The sequence below is a fragment of the Anolis sagrei genome, chromosome 1 (genome assembly GCF_037176765.1).
Source record: "Anolis sagrei isolate rAnoSag1 chromosome 1, rAnoSag1.mat, whole genome shotgun sequence".
Classification (NCBI taxonomy): Eukaryota; Metazoa; Chordata; class Lepidosauria; order Squamata; family Dactyloidae; genus Anolis; species Anolis sagrei.
The window spans coordinates 251,853,128-251,869,783 of NC_090021.1; the positions used below are offsets into that span (position 1 = coordinate 251,853,128).

The 16,656-nt window shown below is 38.5% G+C and overlaps 1 protein-coding gene across 2 annotated transcripts in view; it reads right to left on the reverse strand.

The window, feature by feature from the left end:
* The window catches only part of SCUBE2 (signal peptide, CUB domain and EGF like domain containing 2), a 61,163-nt gene that overhangs the window by 11,390 nt on the left and 33,117 nt on the right, over window positions 1-16,656 (reverse strand). The window contains exons 10-17 of one of the 2 annotated variants that reach the window (XM_060767148.2): window positions 15,971-16,087; window positions 14,120-14,242; window positions 13,005-13,115; window positions 11,741-11,827; window positions 9,924-10,028; window positions 6,457-6,612; window positions 5,885-6,088; window positions 1,707-1,877 (exon numbers count right to left, since the gene is read on the reverse strand). In XM_060767148.2, coding sequence (XP_060623131.2) covers window positions 1,707-1,877; window positions 5,885-6,088; window positions 6,457-6,612; window positions 9,924-10,028; window positions 11,741-11,827; window positions 13,005-13,115; window positions 14,120-14,242; window positions 15,971-16,087 — 1,074 coding nt within the window. The remainder of the gene's footprint in view (window positions 1-1,706; window positions 1,878-5,884; window positions 6,089-6,456; window positions 6,613-9,923; window positions 10,029-11,740; window positions 11,828-13,004; window positions 13,116-14,119; window positions 14,243-15,970; window positions 16,088-16,656) is intronic. The other variant, XM_060767161.2, reaches the window with a different exon arrangement.

Sequence of the window (16,656 nt, forward strand, 5' to 3'; positions counted from 1 at the left end):
TGTCCTTTTAAAGATCTGCTAAAACTGTTAGCTTTGGTTTATTGCGCCAATAAATCACCACACTGAATGGCTGTTTTTGTGAGAGGGGTTCAACTGGCCTTGGCTTCATTTCAGGTTATTTAAGTTTGTAGCAAATAAGGCATTAACTGGTCATGATCAGGGATGAGGAATTTTGTTTACAGCTAATGAACTGAGTTTTATAGGGAGCTCCACCTTGGCTTATGAATAAAGAAATAGTATGGACTTCTATGGGCTTATTGCAACAAAAGCAAAAATGTAAATAAAGCATGTAAATAAATAATGAGTCCATAGGGCATAATGGTGTAAGTGTCTCCTATAGCAGTAATCATGAAGGACTTTTGCATTATTCTATATGTGACCGAGAGCAATTATTCTTTGATAAAGGGCAATTTAATTAAAATAATCTAGTGGATATGCATTTTTACACTTCCTATAAACACTAGCAGCCATAATCAATGCACCATATCACTTGTAATTTGTGCTGTCAGTGAACATGGCTTCCATGTCTTCCTCTCAAAACAGTTTTTCTTTCGAAGGGCACTTCCACACAGTCCTATATCCCTGAATATCAAGGCAGGAAATCCCACAATATCTGCTTTGAACTGGGTTATCTGAGAGTTTTCTTGGTTACATTTATTCAGAGGGGTGGCTGTTTTCGCCTTCATCTGAGAGAATGTGACTTGACCAAGGTCACCTAGTGGTTTTTGTGGGGATTTGTAAAAAGGCACCATGATGTAATGGGTTGAGTGGAAAGGCATGTGTTGGCCGCTGATTGGTTGAGCATGGCAGGAGCCAGAATTCTGATTGGCTACTGTCTCTGACTTGCTGCTGACACAAACAGTTTTAACTGCCACTTTCACCTTGGAGAGTGAGGAGAGTGCTGACTGGAAACAGCCAGGAAGGAAATGGCTGCCAACTGATCATTCCTAAGGCATGAAGCATATTTTAAGGACTGTTTAAAAGGACTGTTTATTTTCTCTGTTCTCTGTAAGAATTAAGAGAGACTGCTGTATATATTGTTGTTCTGTTTGACCTTTTGAACTGAAGTAAAGTTACTGTTACTCGTTACACATATCTGAGTGACACATAATTATACTTCAGGATATATTTTGGTTCAGAAACTGTGGTAAAGCTTCTGTTTATTTACATTCACAACCTCCAACAGTTTTCTATGATGGAGCAAGGATCCAAATCCTAGTTTTCAGAGTTGTAGTCCAATATTCAAGTCACTACATCACACTGCCTCTCTACATCATACCTGCCTTAGTTTTCCTTTACTTCCATTTTGTTCTAAAATGCAACACTAAATTCAATGAGACACAAGAACAACTCTGTAAGAATTATTATTTTGCTTCCAGGTGAACTTTGCATCTGTGCAAAGTTCCACAGAATTACTCTGCAAAAAAACCCCCATTATTTTACCACATATGCTTGATCAAGACAACACTAAGAAGAATACATCTTTCCTCACAACTACAGTAAGCCTGCAAATGCAGGCATTAGAGACAATCTAGATTAAAGCAAACACAGTAAAGCAACATGGAAGGATGTTATTGTCTACTTAACCTCTGGCATTGCCAAGTTTTTTGACGTCTGTGCTAATAGATACTTTCAGAATGTATGAAGGAGGTAGAGGCAACATCAATTCCTCTTTTCTGTTCCTCTGTAGGTTGCAACATCCTCACCTCCACATTCAGAAATATTGCGAGCTCCAGCTATTTTCTGGTTTCCTGGATTGTGAGGATTTGGACAAGGTTCGCAAGATATTTGACCTTCATTTTCTTGATAAGTTCCATTAGGACATAAAATGCAGCCTTCCTGTTCTCCATGATAATATGTTCCAACACTGCAGCTAGCTAGTAACAGGAGACAAAACAGTCAGTCACACTGTGTTAGTGGACATGTTCTATGTTGTGAGTGAATATTTTATAGTCGAAGCCTCCAATCTGCATGATGTGGCTTCTACTTCATAATGAATGATATATTATCCCGTTAAAGCAAGTAACATTGTTTTCTTTGAACATACTTCAATACATGAAGAATAGTATAGGCCAGGCAAGGGCAAAGTTTGACCCTCTAGGTGTTTTGGACTTCAACTCCTACAATTCCTAACAGCCTCAGTTCCTAACAGCTTAAGTGGCTGAGAAGGAAAAGGAAAGGGCCTGATGCTGTTAGGAATTGTGGGAGCTGAAGTCCAAAACTAATAGTAGATACTGCAATAAAGGTCCTGTCTGGCTGGGCCCTAAGGTATAAGCAGGATTTATAGGATATATGCCCTGAACTCAGATTCTGTTAAAGGAAAGAACTCAAAACTTCTCCAAAGGACAGAAAACTATTTATTTAATGCATGCCAAAAGATACTGGAGATACTGGTGAACCTTTCTTCAGTGATACAGATGTAAACAATGCACAAATCTTTGTAGCCATCAAATGGAATTGGAAATGAACTCTAAACTCTTATGGCTTTTATTCAAAGTAGTATTTGTCCTCATTTATCATATTGAATATTCCAGGTTATTGTATGTGAAATCATGTTCTTTCACATCCTACCAAGGGATGATCTCTATAGCTCCTTCCAAGTCTGTAGAGTACACCATTGTCCTCCTACTTTCTATTAAAGAGTTCCTATCTTCAATATATAGACAAGCCAAAATGTTCCTCATCTATTCAGAAACATTGGAAAAATGTTTTTTGCTTGTGTAACAGTATCCTATAGGCAATATTGTTGGAGCACGTAAAAATCAGTTGGTGAGTGTGTTAACTGAAAAATACAAAGCACGAAGCTGATTGATTGGGCCATGCCCGAGAGGCTAGCCGAGCCTGGGAGTTTTGGCAACAGTTACATGTTTAGGCAGAAGCTTGCCAAGACAAGTTAGTATATGATCTGCTTCTGGGCTGATGGAAGGAGATCTTTCACATGGACACCCAAGGAACATTTGAATCTCTCTCAAGGAACATTGTGTGAGTCAATGCAACTGTTCACACGACTGTATATATGTTGCTTTGCATAACAAAGAGTAAACACATTTCTCTTTACTGAACATCTGCGTGGCATCTTTTCTCTACCAAGACAGTGTGTGGATTGGTAAAAACATGAACTACGTGTTATTTACATTCCACCACAAATATGGTGAGTAAAAGAGAAAGATTGTGTGTGTGTGTTCACTGTAAAATGTCATGAAAGCAAGAGCAAGAGCACTGACCTTTCTTTGTGGAGGAAGCTCTAAATAAAAGGGTTAGGGCTCAAATTTTTCAGCACAAACATTTGGGTAAAAATGACATTACCAAGTTTACTAGTCTGGCCACATAAAACACAAGTGTGTATCAGGGTACAATCAAGTGCCTGTTTTCAAATCAAGCTCCAAGACTTTGAAATTGCAACACAACATAAAGAATCCCACAAGTTTTCTTCACTTGCTTTTTAGATTCTTTTTCAACTGTTTGTTTTCCTTCAAATGAAGTCAAGAACCAATCACCTTCAACAGACTTCATCCTATAAGCAGCATCATTGTCTGTCTTCAGTGACCATTAAAATCCTTCTCTTAACTCACAGGTCAGGGAGTGAAAGCTTTTCTGATGCAAAGGAAGAATAGGGGGAGTGAAACACCCACGGGGAGCCAGGATTAGGAGTTATAAAGACATTTAAAGGGTCTTTCCTTCTATTCAACTTGTTTAGCCTTTGAGTTTTTGATGCTATGGGCAAACACTATAGTGTCTCAATGACTTAAGAAGGTGAACCCCATAAAAGAGGTTGTGATCCACAACTAAGTATTCCCTGAAGAGCCATGCCCTGGCTGCATTAGAAACACAAATACACGCAAACCCCAGATAGAGGCTTGTTCCTAAGGAACCTCTCTATATTGTTTTTTGGTTTTCTGTTCTACTGGTTCGCAGGCTGCACTCGTATGGGGAAATTATACGCATTAGGACTAAGGACTTAAGTCTATTACCCTGGAAGCAGCAGGTTGGAAGAACAGACAGCTATTTATCTTTGGTTTGGAAAATTTATTTTCCTCCTGGCACCTCTTTCAAGATCTTTCCATTAGAAAGGGAAGAAAGTTGTGAAGATGTTGGGAATCAGCTAAAAAAGAACAATTTTGAACAAACACTGAAGACAAAGAGCTCTCTGTGTTTACTTTTTTTGTCTTTTAAGAAAATAAGATCAGGCCCACAGAGCAAGATAATGTTCCTCTGTTTGTTAGAGGTTCACTTCAAACTACTTATAATGCAATTATAGTGGCGGGCACATTTATTTGTTCAAAGACACATTTTAAATACATACCTACTTATTTTTAAATGTACACAAGTTAAAGCACATACGATATAAAATACTCCTTGCAATGTGCCAAATAATATAATATTTTCTAAAACAAAGATAAAGCCTAAAACAACAGCATCAAGTATATTGTGAATTTAAAATCTGGGAAGGTCTTAGCCTGATGGGACATGCATGGTAGATAACCTTGTAAACACTACAACGAAATATCCCCAATGAAGTGCTTTCTCAGATATTTTTGACAACAACTTTAGCCATGGAGGTGAAGGCTGATAGGAACTGTTGTCTAAATACATCAGGAAAGCAGAAAGGGAGGATAAAATTAGAAAGCAATTATCACTGTGTTATTATGAGCAAGTGCCAATCTTCCTCATTTTATGGAGATTTGTCAAAAACACCTAAGCTGGATAGTTTTGAACATGCCATAGTTAACTCAGGTGTCAGTTCATTAAACCCAGTTTGTCAATTCAGATGACAAGATTTTATTTTATTTTTCTTTGTGTTAGAAGCAACTTGAGAAACTGCAAGTCGCTTCTGGTGTAAGAGAATTGGCCGCCTGCAGAGACTTTGCCCTGGATGTGTTACCATCCTGTGGGAGGCTTCTCTCATGTCCCCACATTGGAAGCTGGAGCTGACAGACAGGAGCTCACCTGTCTGTCACAGAATCTATCTCACAGATTCAAATCGCCGACCTACAGGTCAACGGTTCAGCTAGCAAAAGGGCTTAACCCATTGTACCACCGTGGCGCTAGATGACAAGATAATGAAGCAAAAGCATCCAAACTCCTCTCTTTGGACACAGTATAGGAGGGGAAGAGTACACAAATCTAGTATTTACTGTGGCTCCACTTTGCTGAATTGGTCAATGTTAGTATGGAACCTAAACTGAGTCAGATTATATACATGCTGTATGCATAGAAAACATGAATCTGCCCTGTCAGTATGCTGATTGAAACTTAAGAATTACAATGTGTTTCTGAAACTGTCAGACAAAATTGTTAGAAAAATTGAGACCTCCCCACCTTTCAAAGAATCTATGAAGTTTTCAATTTCTTAATCCTGCTAGTTCTCTCTATAGACTTTGATACTAATACTAATAATAATAATCTTTATTTGCATCCCGCTACCACTCCCCAGAGGGGCTCAGAGGAGCTCACAAAGGTATAAAGCTAAGAAAATACATAATAATAAAGATATAAGCAATTAAAATTAAATAATGAGCAATAAAACACAAATACATCAAAGGTTAAGCAAAACATGATTCAAATTGTATGTCAAGCATCACAATATTGTTCACAACTGAACAATATTATAATGCTTGACACACAATTTGTTCAAGGACCTGCTTCTAAATACTCTATATTTGCATTTGCTCCATTATATAGAGATAAATGAGATAAACTCTTGTACACTAAGTGTTATGGAAAACAGAAATGACGATGAAAGTACGATTGCATATAAAGCACAAATGACAAACCTTGCTTTTGAAACAATGGAAGGGTTGATAAAGAGAACAAGCATTACTGATTCTCTGTATGCAGGTTACAAATGCATCAAATCAATGCATAAGATAGTGATTGCACCTACCACATCTGTTTTCCATGTGCCTTTGACCAAGGCCACAGAGCTCCTGTGTATCAAGGACCCTGGGAGATTTTCTGACCACATCATGATCCACACCAGAAAGGCGAATGTGGAATTGCTCTTTGTTGATTACCTTCCGCAAGGTTCTGATCGCTTTACGGAGTCTCTTCTCAGACCTTTTACGCACACAGCTCAAGTTGCATATCTCTAGAAAGGTATAGGTGGTGGTGATCAGGAGCAGAAAGCACTAGCATATAATACTACTGGGTTCGAAAGAGTAGTAGTCAGTGCAGTAATTAAGAATACACACTATATTAACTATGACAATAAATAGGTATGGTTCTGAGTTAGTTTTCAAGAACACCCAAAGGTTATTAATAGAGAACTCAAACATCTAGCCACAGATATTTTCTGATTTTTGGAGAAAGGGATATGAAAGTTTCAAAACAGGAGATACTTTTCTTTGCTTGTTTTGCATGAAGATGAAAGTGAAAGATAGAAAAGTTCAATATCAATCAAACTGCAGCAAAAAAGCAAAACTTTTCATTTGCATTCTGGGTTCATTTCCAACCAACCTGTCACCTCCTTTTGGTTTGTTTCAAGCTCAAAGTCTGCAGATATAAACATTTCTCTTGCTGCCTTCAATCTGCCATGATCTCCAAAAGCTTTCTTGCCAGAACTGCATGTCAGGTTTACATAGTGGAAGTTCTCTATTATTGAAGTATGTTTCTCTGTGTGAACAAAATGAAAAGAAACAAGAACTTGGCCATCTATGTTGTTGGGCAGTTGTTAAAGCCTGATAAATGTTTCTGAGAAAATGCTTTCGGAGCTGTATGATTAACTCCAGATGCTAACAACTACAAGTAATTGCCCTGGCACAATCTGGTATGTGGGCATAGTTTCAATTATAGCTTCATAAACGTTCCAAGGAAGGACTTCAGCCAAGAGTGCACAAGGCAAAATTCAAAAAGTGCTGGGTGGGGGCTTCGCACTGCTAAAATTATTTTATTTCAAATTGCTTCCAGGCCCATTCCTTTTTTACCCATGAGAGTCTACTACGATAAACCAGATCTTCCCCAGCTTTTGCTCTCCAAATCTGTAAGATTATGATTCCCATGATTCTTAACCAAACTAACCATTGGGTGTGCCATCTGGGGATTATGGGAAATGAAGTCCAACATATCTGGAGGATTGATGGTGAAATAGGCCTGATCTATATGCTCAAAGGTCCAGCTCTCTGTGGGCTGCCAGAACCTCAATCATTTTGCTACATGGTTACAAGTCTGAGACTACATAATCACATTTAGTTTGTGCCATGAATGTGCATATGCATGTATCCATGTGGTCCTATTTATGCAGATATGTTATGGGATGGTGGGAAAGTCCTGTCAGTTCACATTTTGAAACCAACTTATCAAGTTCATACTTCTCGAGTCAATAAGTGAACTGGAAAGAAACTGCCTTTGTGATTCGCAGGTCCCTGGATTCTATGAAACAAGTTCTCCACATTAACAAAGAAAATTATATAAAATTGGTCAGTTGAAAGATTCACACCTAGCCCAACTTACAAAAGCCCTTTGTCTCACCCTGGTCATTCCACAGATATATAAACCCCTTTTTTTCCCAGCTCCAGCAGACCATACCTCTGAGGATGCTTGTCATAGATGCAGGCGAAACGTCAGGAGAAATGCTTCTAGAACATGGCCATATAGCCCGAAAAAACCCACAAGAACTGAGTATATAAAATTAAATTATGTAGACACATGAAAACGTCTACAGGAATGCAAAAATAAAAACTCTTTGAAAAATGTGCATATTTAGGGAAAGTAAATAAAATAAAAATGTATATATTAGGATAAAAGTGTACAAAAATCCTCATGAATTCTTATTTGAATTGCACTTTTTGTTTTGTTTGAGGTGGGTAGAATGGGGATGAATTGCAAACCCATACAGAAGCAGGATGGAACAAGTCTGAAAAAATGAAAAAACTCACAGAAAATAAAATTGACAAATTAATCAATCCTTTGTCACTAAAACAACTACCCATTGAGGTAGTTTCATAAGCAACTAACTATCTGGCAAACTTTGCTTTGTGCTTTCACACTTAATCCAAAACAGTCTGAAGAAACCAAAGGGATGCCTATATACTGCATTTGTGGATTTTACCTCAGCTTTTGATTTAATTGACAGACAGCATTTGTGGGTAAAGTTGGCAAAAACGAATGCGGATATGGCAAACTTTTCAATGGCTCCCCAAATAGGGGCTGAGATGATCTGATGCATCCAAGCAAACTAAGAAACATTCAAGATGTTGCCTGGATAGTTACACTAAAGGGCCCCACATGAAACCCTTTGCTCTAGAAAAGGAGTAAGCTATGTAGCTCTAGATGTTTGTTTGGTTTTTATAGTGGCTTACACTGTAACTCTTAATGGATAATTAGAAGTTTTGGAACCAAGTTTTAAAAGTGCAATTGATTTCTGGAAGAGCTGCCAGCTGCACCCTGATTTCTGGTCATGCAGGGTGCATCTAAACTCCCTGCTTGGGAACCAGACTTAAGAAAAGTTCTGTAGCGCTTCATCTGCACCCGAGTCAAAGTTCTGTGTCTCAGAGGTTCTCAATCTGTGAGCCCCCAGGTGTTTTGGCCTATAACTCCCAGAAATCGCAGTCAGTTTAACAGCTGTTAGGATTTCTGGGAGTTGAAGACCAAAACATCTGGGGACCCACAGGTTGAGAACCTCTGCTCTAGAGGAACAAAGCAGGAAAGACCTTCCTCTCCACCTCTGGACTGGAGAAATCACAGAACTAGGGCAATTCCAAAAAAGCTTCTCAATGTAGCAAATATTGTCAGAAACTCCCACATCATATGATATATAAACCTCCCATCTTAGGAATCTGATGAACAAGCAGGAATTATGACAAAGTTCTGACAAAGTTGAAAAGGTTCCTGTCTCTTTTTTTCTGCAAACTTTACTTCTATATAACCAAGCACCTACTTACGCTAAACTGTGTAACCTTGCTCCTCTGGCTCCTCTGTATCATTCCTTAATGAAGGTGGGTTAGCTGAAATGCTTTTAGTATTCAATTACAACTGGACCTCCATATTTGCAGGTTTAACTCTTGTGGATTTGATTAAAGCGGTTCCTTTTAGAATCTCTATTGTCCTCCAGAATTACTATCTATGATCAACATCTGGTGGACACTGGCTGCAGAGTTGCACATGGGAACCAAGAGATCCCTGGAGAAATGTCCTCTCAGGTTTGAGGTAAAGGTAAAGGTAAAGGTTTCCCCTGACATTAAGTCTAGTTATGTCTGATTCTGCGGGGTGGTACTCATCTCCATTTCTAAGCCAAGAGCCAGCATTGTCCGTAGACACCTCCAAGGTCATGTGGTCAGCATGACCGCATGGAGAGTCCTTACCTTCCCGCAGAAGCGGTACCTATTGATGTACTCAAATTTGCATGTTTTCGAACTACTAAGTTGGTAGAAGCTGTGCCTAACAGCAGGAGCTCACCCCATTCCCTGGATTCGAACCACCAACCTTTCGGTCAGCCAGTTCAGTGGTTTAATCTACTGTGCCACCAGGGGTTTTTAAAAAGTATATTTGTATTTTTCCCATTTTTGTGGGGTTCCTACAAAAACCACATGTAAGTGGAGAGCCTAATTTATAAAAATAATCATGAGCTTCTCCAGGTACATCTACAAACATCACCATTATCCACAGTGCATCTTAGCATGCCAAACACCTCATGCTATCCACATGTGTTGTTTCTAAATGGATGTTCGCTGTTCATCACAGTGTATGACAGTATGTGAGAATCCAGAAATACAAGAAAAAGAGACAGAACTTGCTAGTAGCTCTTCGGTCAAATGAAAGGATGATATCAGAGCAGAATAATTTTGTTTAGACTAGCCATGTGTCTATTATATATGATCAAGATATAACAGTACCAAAGCTTTTAATTTACAAATCTGCAGATGTCACCATTGTAGGACGTTGTGATCTACACTATTAACCTGTTTTAATTACATGTATTTTCATACCTGGAATTATGTGTTGCACAGCTTCTTGAAACATCTTATGTTTTTTCAGGTTACATTTTCCTTCATTAAATTTAAAGGTTACACTTGTCCTGATGGTAGAAAGATCTTTAGAAAGAAATAGTGAAACAGTTATTTTAAAATGAAAAAGGAGCATTTTGCCTTAAAAGCAAGTGGGTAACTCAGGCCCCTTCTACACTGCCCTATATCAAAGGATCTGATCCCAGGTTATCTGATTGTCTCCAATTATTTGGCAGTGGAGACACATATAATCCAGTTCAAAACAGATAATCTGGGATCTGACCCTGGGATATAGGGCAGTGTAGAAGGGGCCACTGATGACTTTTAAATTAGATGTTATCAACATTTAAGCAAATGAATAAAATTAAAATGGCATTCTGCTTTGCTCAGACAATGACTATAAGATAACACAAGTGAAAGCAAAGTTAGGCAGCAAGATAAAGTAAAAAAATAATTGATGTGATACACTGAAGTCATAGGAAACTGTGCCTGGAGCAGGTGAGAAACCGGTAAAATGCATGCCATAATTCATTCTATTCTAGATACAACTGACTTACACAGAGAGTAACGAAGTATAGAGCGCTTTAAAAAGACACTTCACTAATTCTACCCCAACCCTTCAGCCCTGAGAACATTTAATAAGAGCTGCCAGCAAATGAACCCCCTATGTTGTGGACTCTAGGAATTTACACAAGACTCCTCCAGCTCAGGTGTCCAAAAACTACCTAATGAAAGCCCTTTGAATGAGTTTAAAGAACATAACAACAACAAAAGAAATGTGCTGTTTGATCTATTAGATTAGGCAATGGTTCTCAGCCTGTGGGTCCCCAGATGTTTTGGCCTTCAACTCCCACAGCTGGTAAACTGACTGGGATTTCTGGGAGTTGTAGGCCAAAACACCTGGGGACCCACAGGTTGAGAACCACTGGATTAGAGCTTCTGAACATTTTTCCACCTGTGACCCCTTTCCGCCCAAGACATTTTTATGTGATCCTGGTTATACAGGTATATAAAATAGGTATAAAAATAAAATATTTACTGAGAAATCAGCATTTTCAAGGATGGCTAAACAGACTGATTTTTCTTTTTATAAAGTACAACTGCAGCATTTTCCGCAGAGTCCATTGTAAACACTGCATGTTGTTGCTAACAGATTTGTGTAATATTTACATGGCATTCAAAAACCTTTTACTGTTACAAGATTTTTCAAGAACTTAACATTGTCCAAGGGAATGCCATTTGGAGCCAGGACCCACAGTTTAAGAAGCGGTATTCTCAGATCAATTACAAAGTGTCTCCAATTGTGGAGCAAAGGATGCTTTTTAAAAATAACTGTTTAAACTACTTACACAATCTGCAAGCAACAGACTTGCTTTCTTATAACTTCATCACACTAGAGAATGAATCAACTTTAAATCTGGATGTTGCCTCCTGCAGAATTCTGGGGTTTGTAGTTTAGTGAGGAGTTTTTAACCACCTCACTAAACTACAAACCCCAGAATTCTTACAGTGGACTCTTCAGAAACTGGATTTAAAGTGGATTCATTCTCTAGTGTGATGAGGTAGTTAGAAGAGGTATTCCTCCTTTTTCTCACCAAAGGAAGAACGCCTCCTCTAAGATGGTGCCTGCTACAACACACAAAATCAACAAATAAAAAACAAAGATAAGCATTTTGTGCAGAACTATAACTTCTGACAGATAGTACATTCCCTGAACAAGATTTAACTTGCTGACAGCTAAATGGCATCCCCCTCCCACCTTTTAAACCAACAAGGAAACTTATTTATCAGATAATTACCTAAAATAGCAGACTCGTTTGAATTCTGTTTTTTCTTCTTAAGTGGAGAAGGGCTACCGCATTTTAAAGTGTAGGAACCATCCAGGCCTAAGAGACAGATCATAAAGCTATACAATAAAACAGAAACACACGCTAAAGCATTGGTGAAATATAATATTTAAAACACTCTCATGTCTAGTGCCTCAAGGTCACAAATACTGTAACCTTGACTGCTTACATGAGGCGATTAGTTGACGTTGGCTTCACTAGCAATTTGGACATTGATGTTTTTCCGTTATTAACTCTGGAACCCATTGCTTTAAAAAGTATTAAAGTCTCTCATTAGATGGTGGCAGTGAAAAACTTTTTTGGTATTACAAATGACCCAGGAGTAGTTCTAATAATTTATGTGACTATTAAGGAGGAAGTAATAATTACATGTATCCTTCCAAATATTGTATGTACTAATAATAATAGTCTCAGTTATGTCTATGCTTCATCCCAATTGGCTCCTTACTCCTCATGAACTTCTGGTAGCTTTCGGAGGGTGGAGGTTCTCCCTCTCTGTTGTCCTAACACATTGGAGAACCATTTAGCAGAGCACAGGAAAATGTGGGAGATATAGTGCTCCAAAGGTTTTCTCAACTATATTATGCCAGTTGGCCTACCCTGTTCACAATGGGCAGCCACCTGAGAGTCATACTGATAGCACAAGGCTGACACTCAAACTGACTCAACATTTCTGCAAGAATTTCACTTCATTTTGTTAAATGTCCAATATGTCTATATGTTTTATGTTGATGATGGCCTTACCTCCAAGTAGAGGCCACTGCTGCATTATGAGACAATTCATAATCCTGAATAATTCTGTTAGTTGGCATACTGCTAGTGTAAGAGTAAAACATTTTTATCATAATTGCCGTGCCAGTATTTTTAAAAATCTACAAAATCCAACCATGCCAACTGAACATCTGTGTTCTAGTTAGTTAACCTGGCATTTCACTTTATAAACATTATATGAACACAGTATACTTTCAGTATTTTATAAATCAGGTTATGCATAAAGAAGGGCTGCACTTAATTTCACGGGCTCCTGCCAAAGAATGTTTACAAAGAAGAGCTGACACAAATTTGTGAAGGGCATAAATACGACTGAATGTGTATATAAACACATTTGAATTGAATTGAATGGCTGTTGCTTTTAAGACTTTCCAAAAGTTGCATTTTTGTATCCTCCATTTAGGATGAATAATGTAACACATCCACTTTGTTCTACATGACTTACCAGAGATGAAATGGACCTCGGAGGAACAAATTAAAAAGCACCTATCACTTCCACTGTTCTTACTGCAGTGCAGAGATACTTTGGGTAAAATGACATCAGGCAAGGACCTTTCTATTGGGCAAAACACAGACACTCACAGAAGAAGAAAACTAATTGCCGGCACAGTTCTATAATATAAACATGAGCCCACACATTGTTACACAACCAATTATCAGTCTGCACCCTTATTATTAATAATATGCAGAGGAAAAGCACAAATGCCATATTTCATTTCTTTTTTCTGTAAACCATGAAGTATTTTTTTATGCAGACAACCACAAAAGTAAAAAGAGTCCAGATTAAAAAGCATAGGAGAGAAAGCATCAAAGACCCGAAAGTATCTCCTGTTTTTTTTTTCTTCCCATTGGCTTTGACAGTAGCCATAATGGCCAATTAGCAACTGCAGGCTGGAGACACAAAATAGCTTTTTTAGAGAACTGAGTACATCTGAAAGATGAATAGCTGTAGTTCATGCTAAGTTGACTTAATTCCAGTTTGCCTCTGGTAATCAGGCACTACGACATTTGTATTGTTTCAAAACCTGGTTAGCCAGATGTCAAAGTGAGAATCAGTGTCTCGGAGAAGTATTCCCCCTTTCTGATTTTCCACATTTTCTGTGTCACAACCTAGAAATTAATTGGCATTGTTGCCACTTTATGTCCACAAAATGCTCAACACTGTAAAGGTATGAAATATTTTGTTTGTAGCATAAAAGTGAAGTGTTTATTGTGGTGCCTCCACAATGTTGATCGAATGTAATTCCTACAATTAATCAATTTCAGTTGCAAGTTCTATCATAACAAAATATAGTAAAGTCAAGAGGGGTATTTGTATACTTCTGACAAGCATTTGGTAAGAAACACATGTGCACACTATGGGAAGTGCACCTTCTCTCAAACTGCCTTCAGTTCTCTTTTAAAATATTGTCTGTCTTCAGTCATCGTGAGGGGGGAAAGTTAATATAAGCTGATCTGTTCAATGGGATTATGCTGTCAGAATTTCCACAAATGAATGGCCTTTAATCAAACCATAGTCTCAAAATGAAAAAGGGAAAAAAATAGAGCTTTGAATCTTACCAACACAGTCCTTTTTGTTCCAGTGTAATTTGTGACCAGCATTACAGTGGCACTGATAAGTCCCTGGTGCATTTATGCATGTATGCTGGCATCCTGCATTGTTGATACTACACTCATTAATATCTAAGGGGTGAAAGAATAAAGAAAATGCTTTCAGAAAAAGACTTGCACACTTGTACTCTGGCCAACATAAAGCTGCACAGGAATAATATACACAGAACTACATAACCTAGACCGGTGGTTCTCAACCTGTGGGTCCCCTGGTGTTTTGGCCCACAACTCCAAGAAATCCCAGCCAGTTTACCAGCTGTTAGGATTTCTGGAAGTTGAAGGCCAAAACATCTGGGGACCCACAGGTTAAGAACCACTGACCTAGAGCATAAATACCTAATGAGAGTAGTTCCTGGAAGCTAAGCAGGGTCAGTCTTGGTTAGCACTTGGACAGTGTGTTGTTAGCACACAGGACTAACAACAAATACAGGTTCTTTTATTTCAGAGGGAGGAATTGGCAAACCACCACTGTGCATTCCTTGCCTTTAAAACCCCATAAAATTAATGGGATCACCATAAGTCAACAAGTGACTTGAAGGCACAAATGCACAAGGTGACTATATTATGCAGAAAAGCTTTTGGTAGTCTGGTAACCCTTGCTACATTTTTTTTATTGACATAAATAAAAGAACTCTGGGCCTAATAGGTGAGCTTAGATATGGGGCCTGAGCACCCTAAACCTATATAGTAAGATCTAACCCAACTTTACCCAGGGGAAATATTACTGATTGCAAGCCCAGAGTATAAGATTGCAAACTGAGTTGGGAAGGGATGGTTCTGTAGTATGCAAACACTCAACCTGAAGGTTTGGGTTCCCTGTCTTCCACCCAAGGGAATGCTCACCAAGACTAGACCTTCTCTTGCAATAGATATAATTTTTATTTGGATTGGGATGAACCCATATGTGTAACTCCCGCTGCTTTCACATTTCCTGGCTGCCTCTTCCATGCTCTGTTTATTACTTATTTATAAGCCCTTAGCATAGCAAACCCATAGCTCCAGATGAGAGGCTGTACCTTTTTTTAACGACACCATGTGCTTAATATCTCTATAGGCAGGTTTATGACTACAACATATAGAGGTAAACCAGTTACTTTTCTGTTTACAGTTGCAAGAGATTCTAATTTATTTGCCTCAGAAAATAGATACATCTACTTTCTCCTCTTTCTTGGGAAAATCTACTGAATAGCAAATTTTGTTTATAGACCAAAAAATTATAGACAACTTAATGTATTGTCGAAGGCTTTCATGGCTGGAATTACTGGGTTGTTGTAGGTTTTTTGGGCTGTGTGGCCATGTTCTAGTAGCATTCTCTCCTGACATTTCGCCTGAATCTGTGGCAGGCATCCTCAGAGGTTGTGACCTCACAACCTCTGAGGATGCCTGCCACAGATGCAGGCGAAATGTCAGGAGAGAATGCTTCTAGAACATGGCCATACAGCCCAAAAAACCTACAACAACCCATAGACAATTTAATTTTAAAGGTAAGTACCCTGTACTATATTATGCAACCAATAAACATCCTGGTGACAGCTATTCTGCCAAATGCAATTCTTAGTACCTAAATGTGGGACACAACTGTTGGTTCTAACAGTCACAGCTGTAATAGAAGTCAGAAGGGGAAACTGCTTAAGCAGAAATATAGCATGAACAAAGTCAGATTATAAATCATGTTGACCCAAAAGGAAAACATCTGAAGTAACTACATCACTGGTTTTAAAACCAAGATTTCCATTCAATGTCACAATCAAGGAAGTAACACCTCTACAAGGACACCAGCAATGTGTTATCTATACTGACCTCCACAATGTGTGAAGCCATAGAGTGTGTATCCTTTCTTGCATGCACACTCAAAAGTGCCTGGATGATTGATGCACATATGGTCACATGTCCTTTCAAAGGAACATTCATCAATGTCTGCAGTATTTAAGGAATACTTTATTATTTCACTTCACACAAAGAAGGAATTTACGATCTTGAAAAACTGATGAAAAACAAAGGTAAACTAGCACTTTATAAAGACACTGAATTTGTTAACATCAACAAATGGTTCATCAAGCAAAGACTGCAAACCAAAGAGTTGAACTGCTCTTTTCCCATTGATTTTTATGCTTTCTTAGCGCATATCTAAATGGACAGGATAACCCCTGGCAAGCAAGATTAAATCTCATGCCATCCACATGATGTATTACAGCCCTTCCAGGCAACCCTATATTCCAGGATATCAAGGCAGAAAATCCCACATTATCTGAGTGTGGACTTAGATAACCCAGTTCAAAGCAGATATTGTGGGATTTTCTGCCTTGATATTCTGGGATATAGGGCTGTGTGGAAGGGCCCTCAGCCTTTATCGCCCCTAAGGAAAGCCAAGGCCACTTAACACTGTTTTGTCCTGTATTAAGCAATGTTGGGAAATGCTCTGGAGCCATCATTGACATTTGCATTAGTGGCCACATCTTTCAGAGGCCCCTTCCACACAGCTGGAT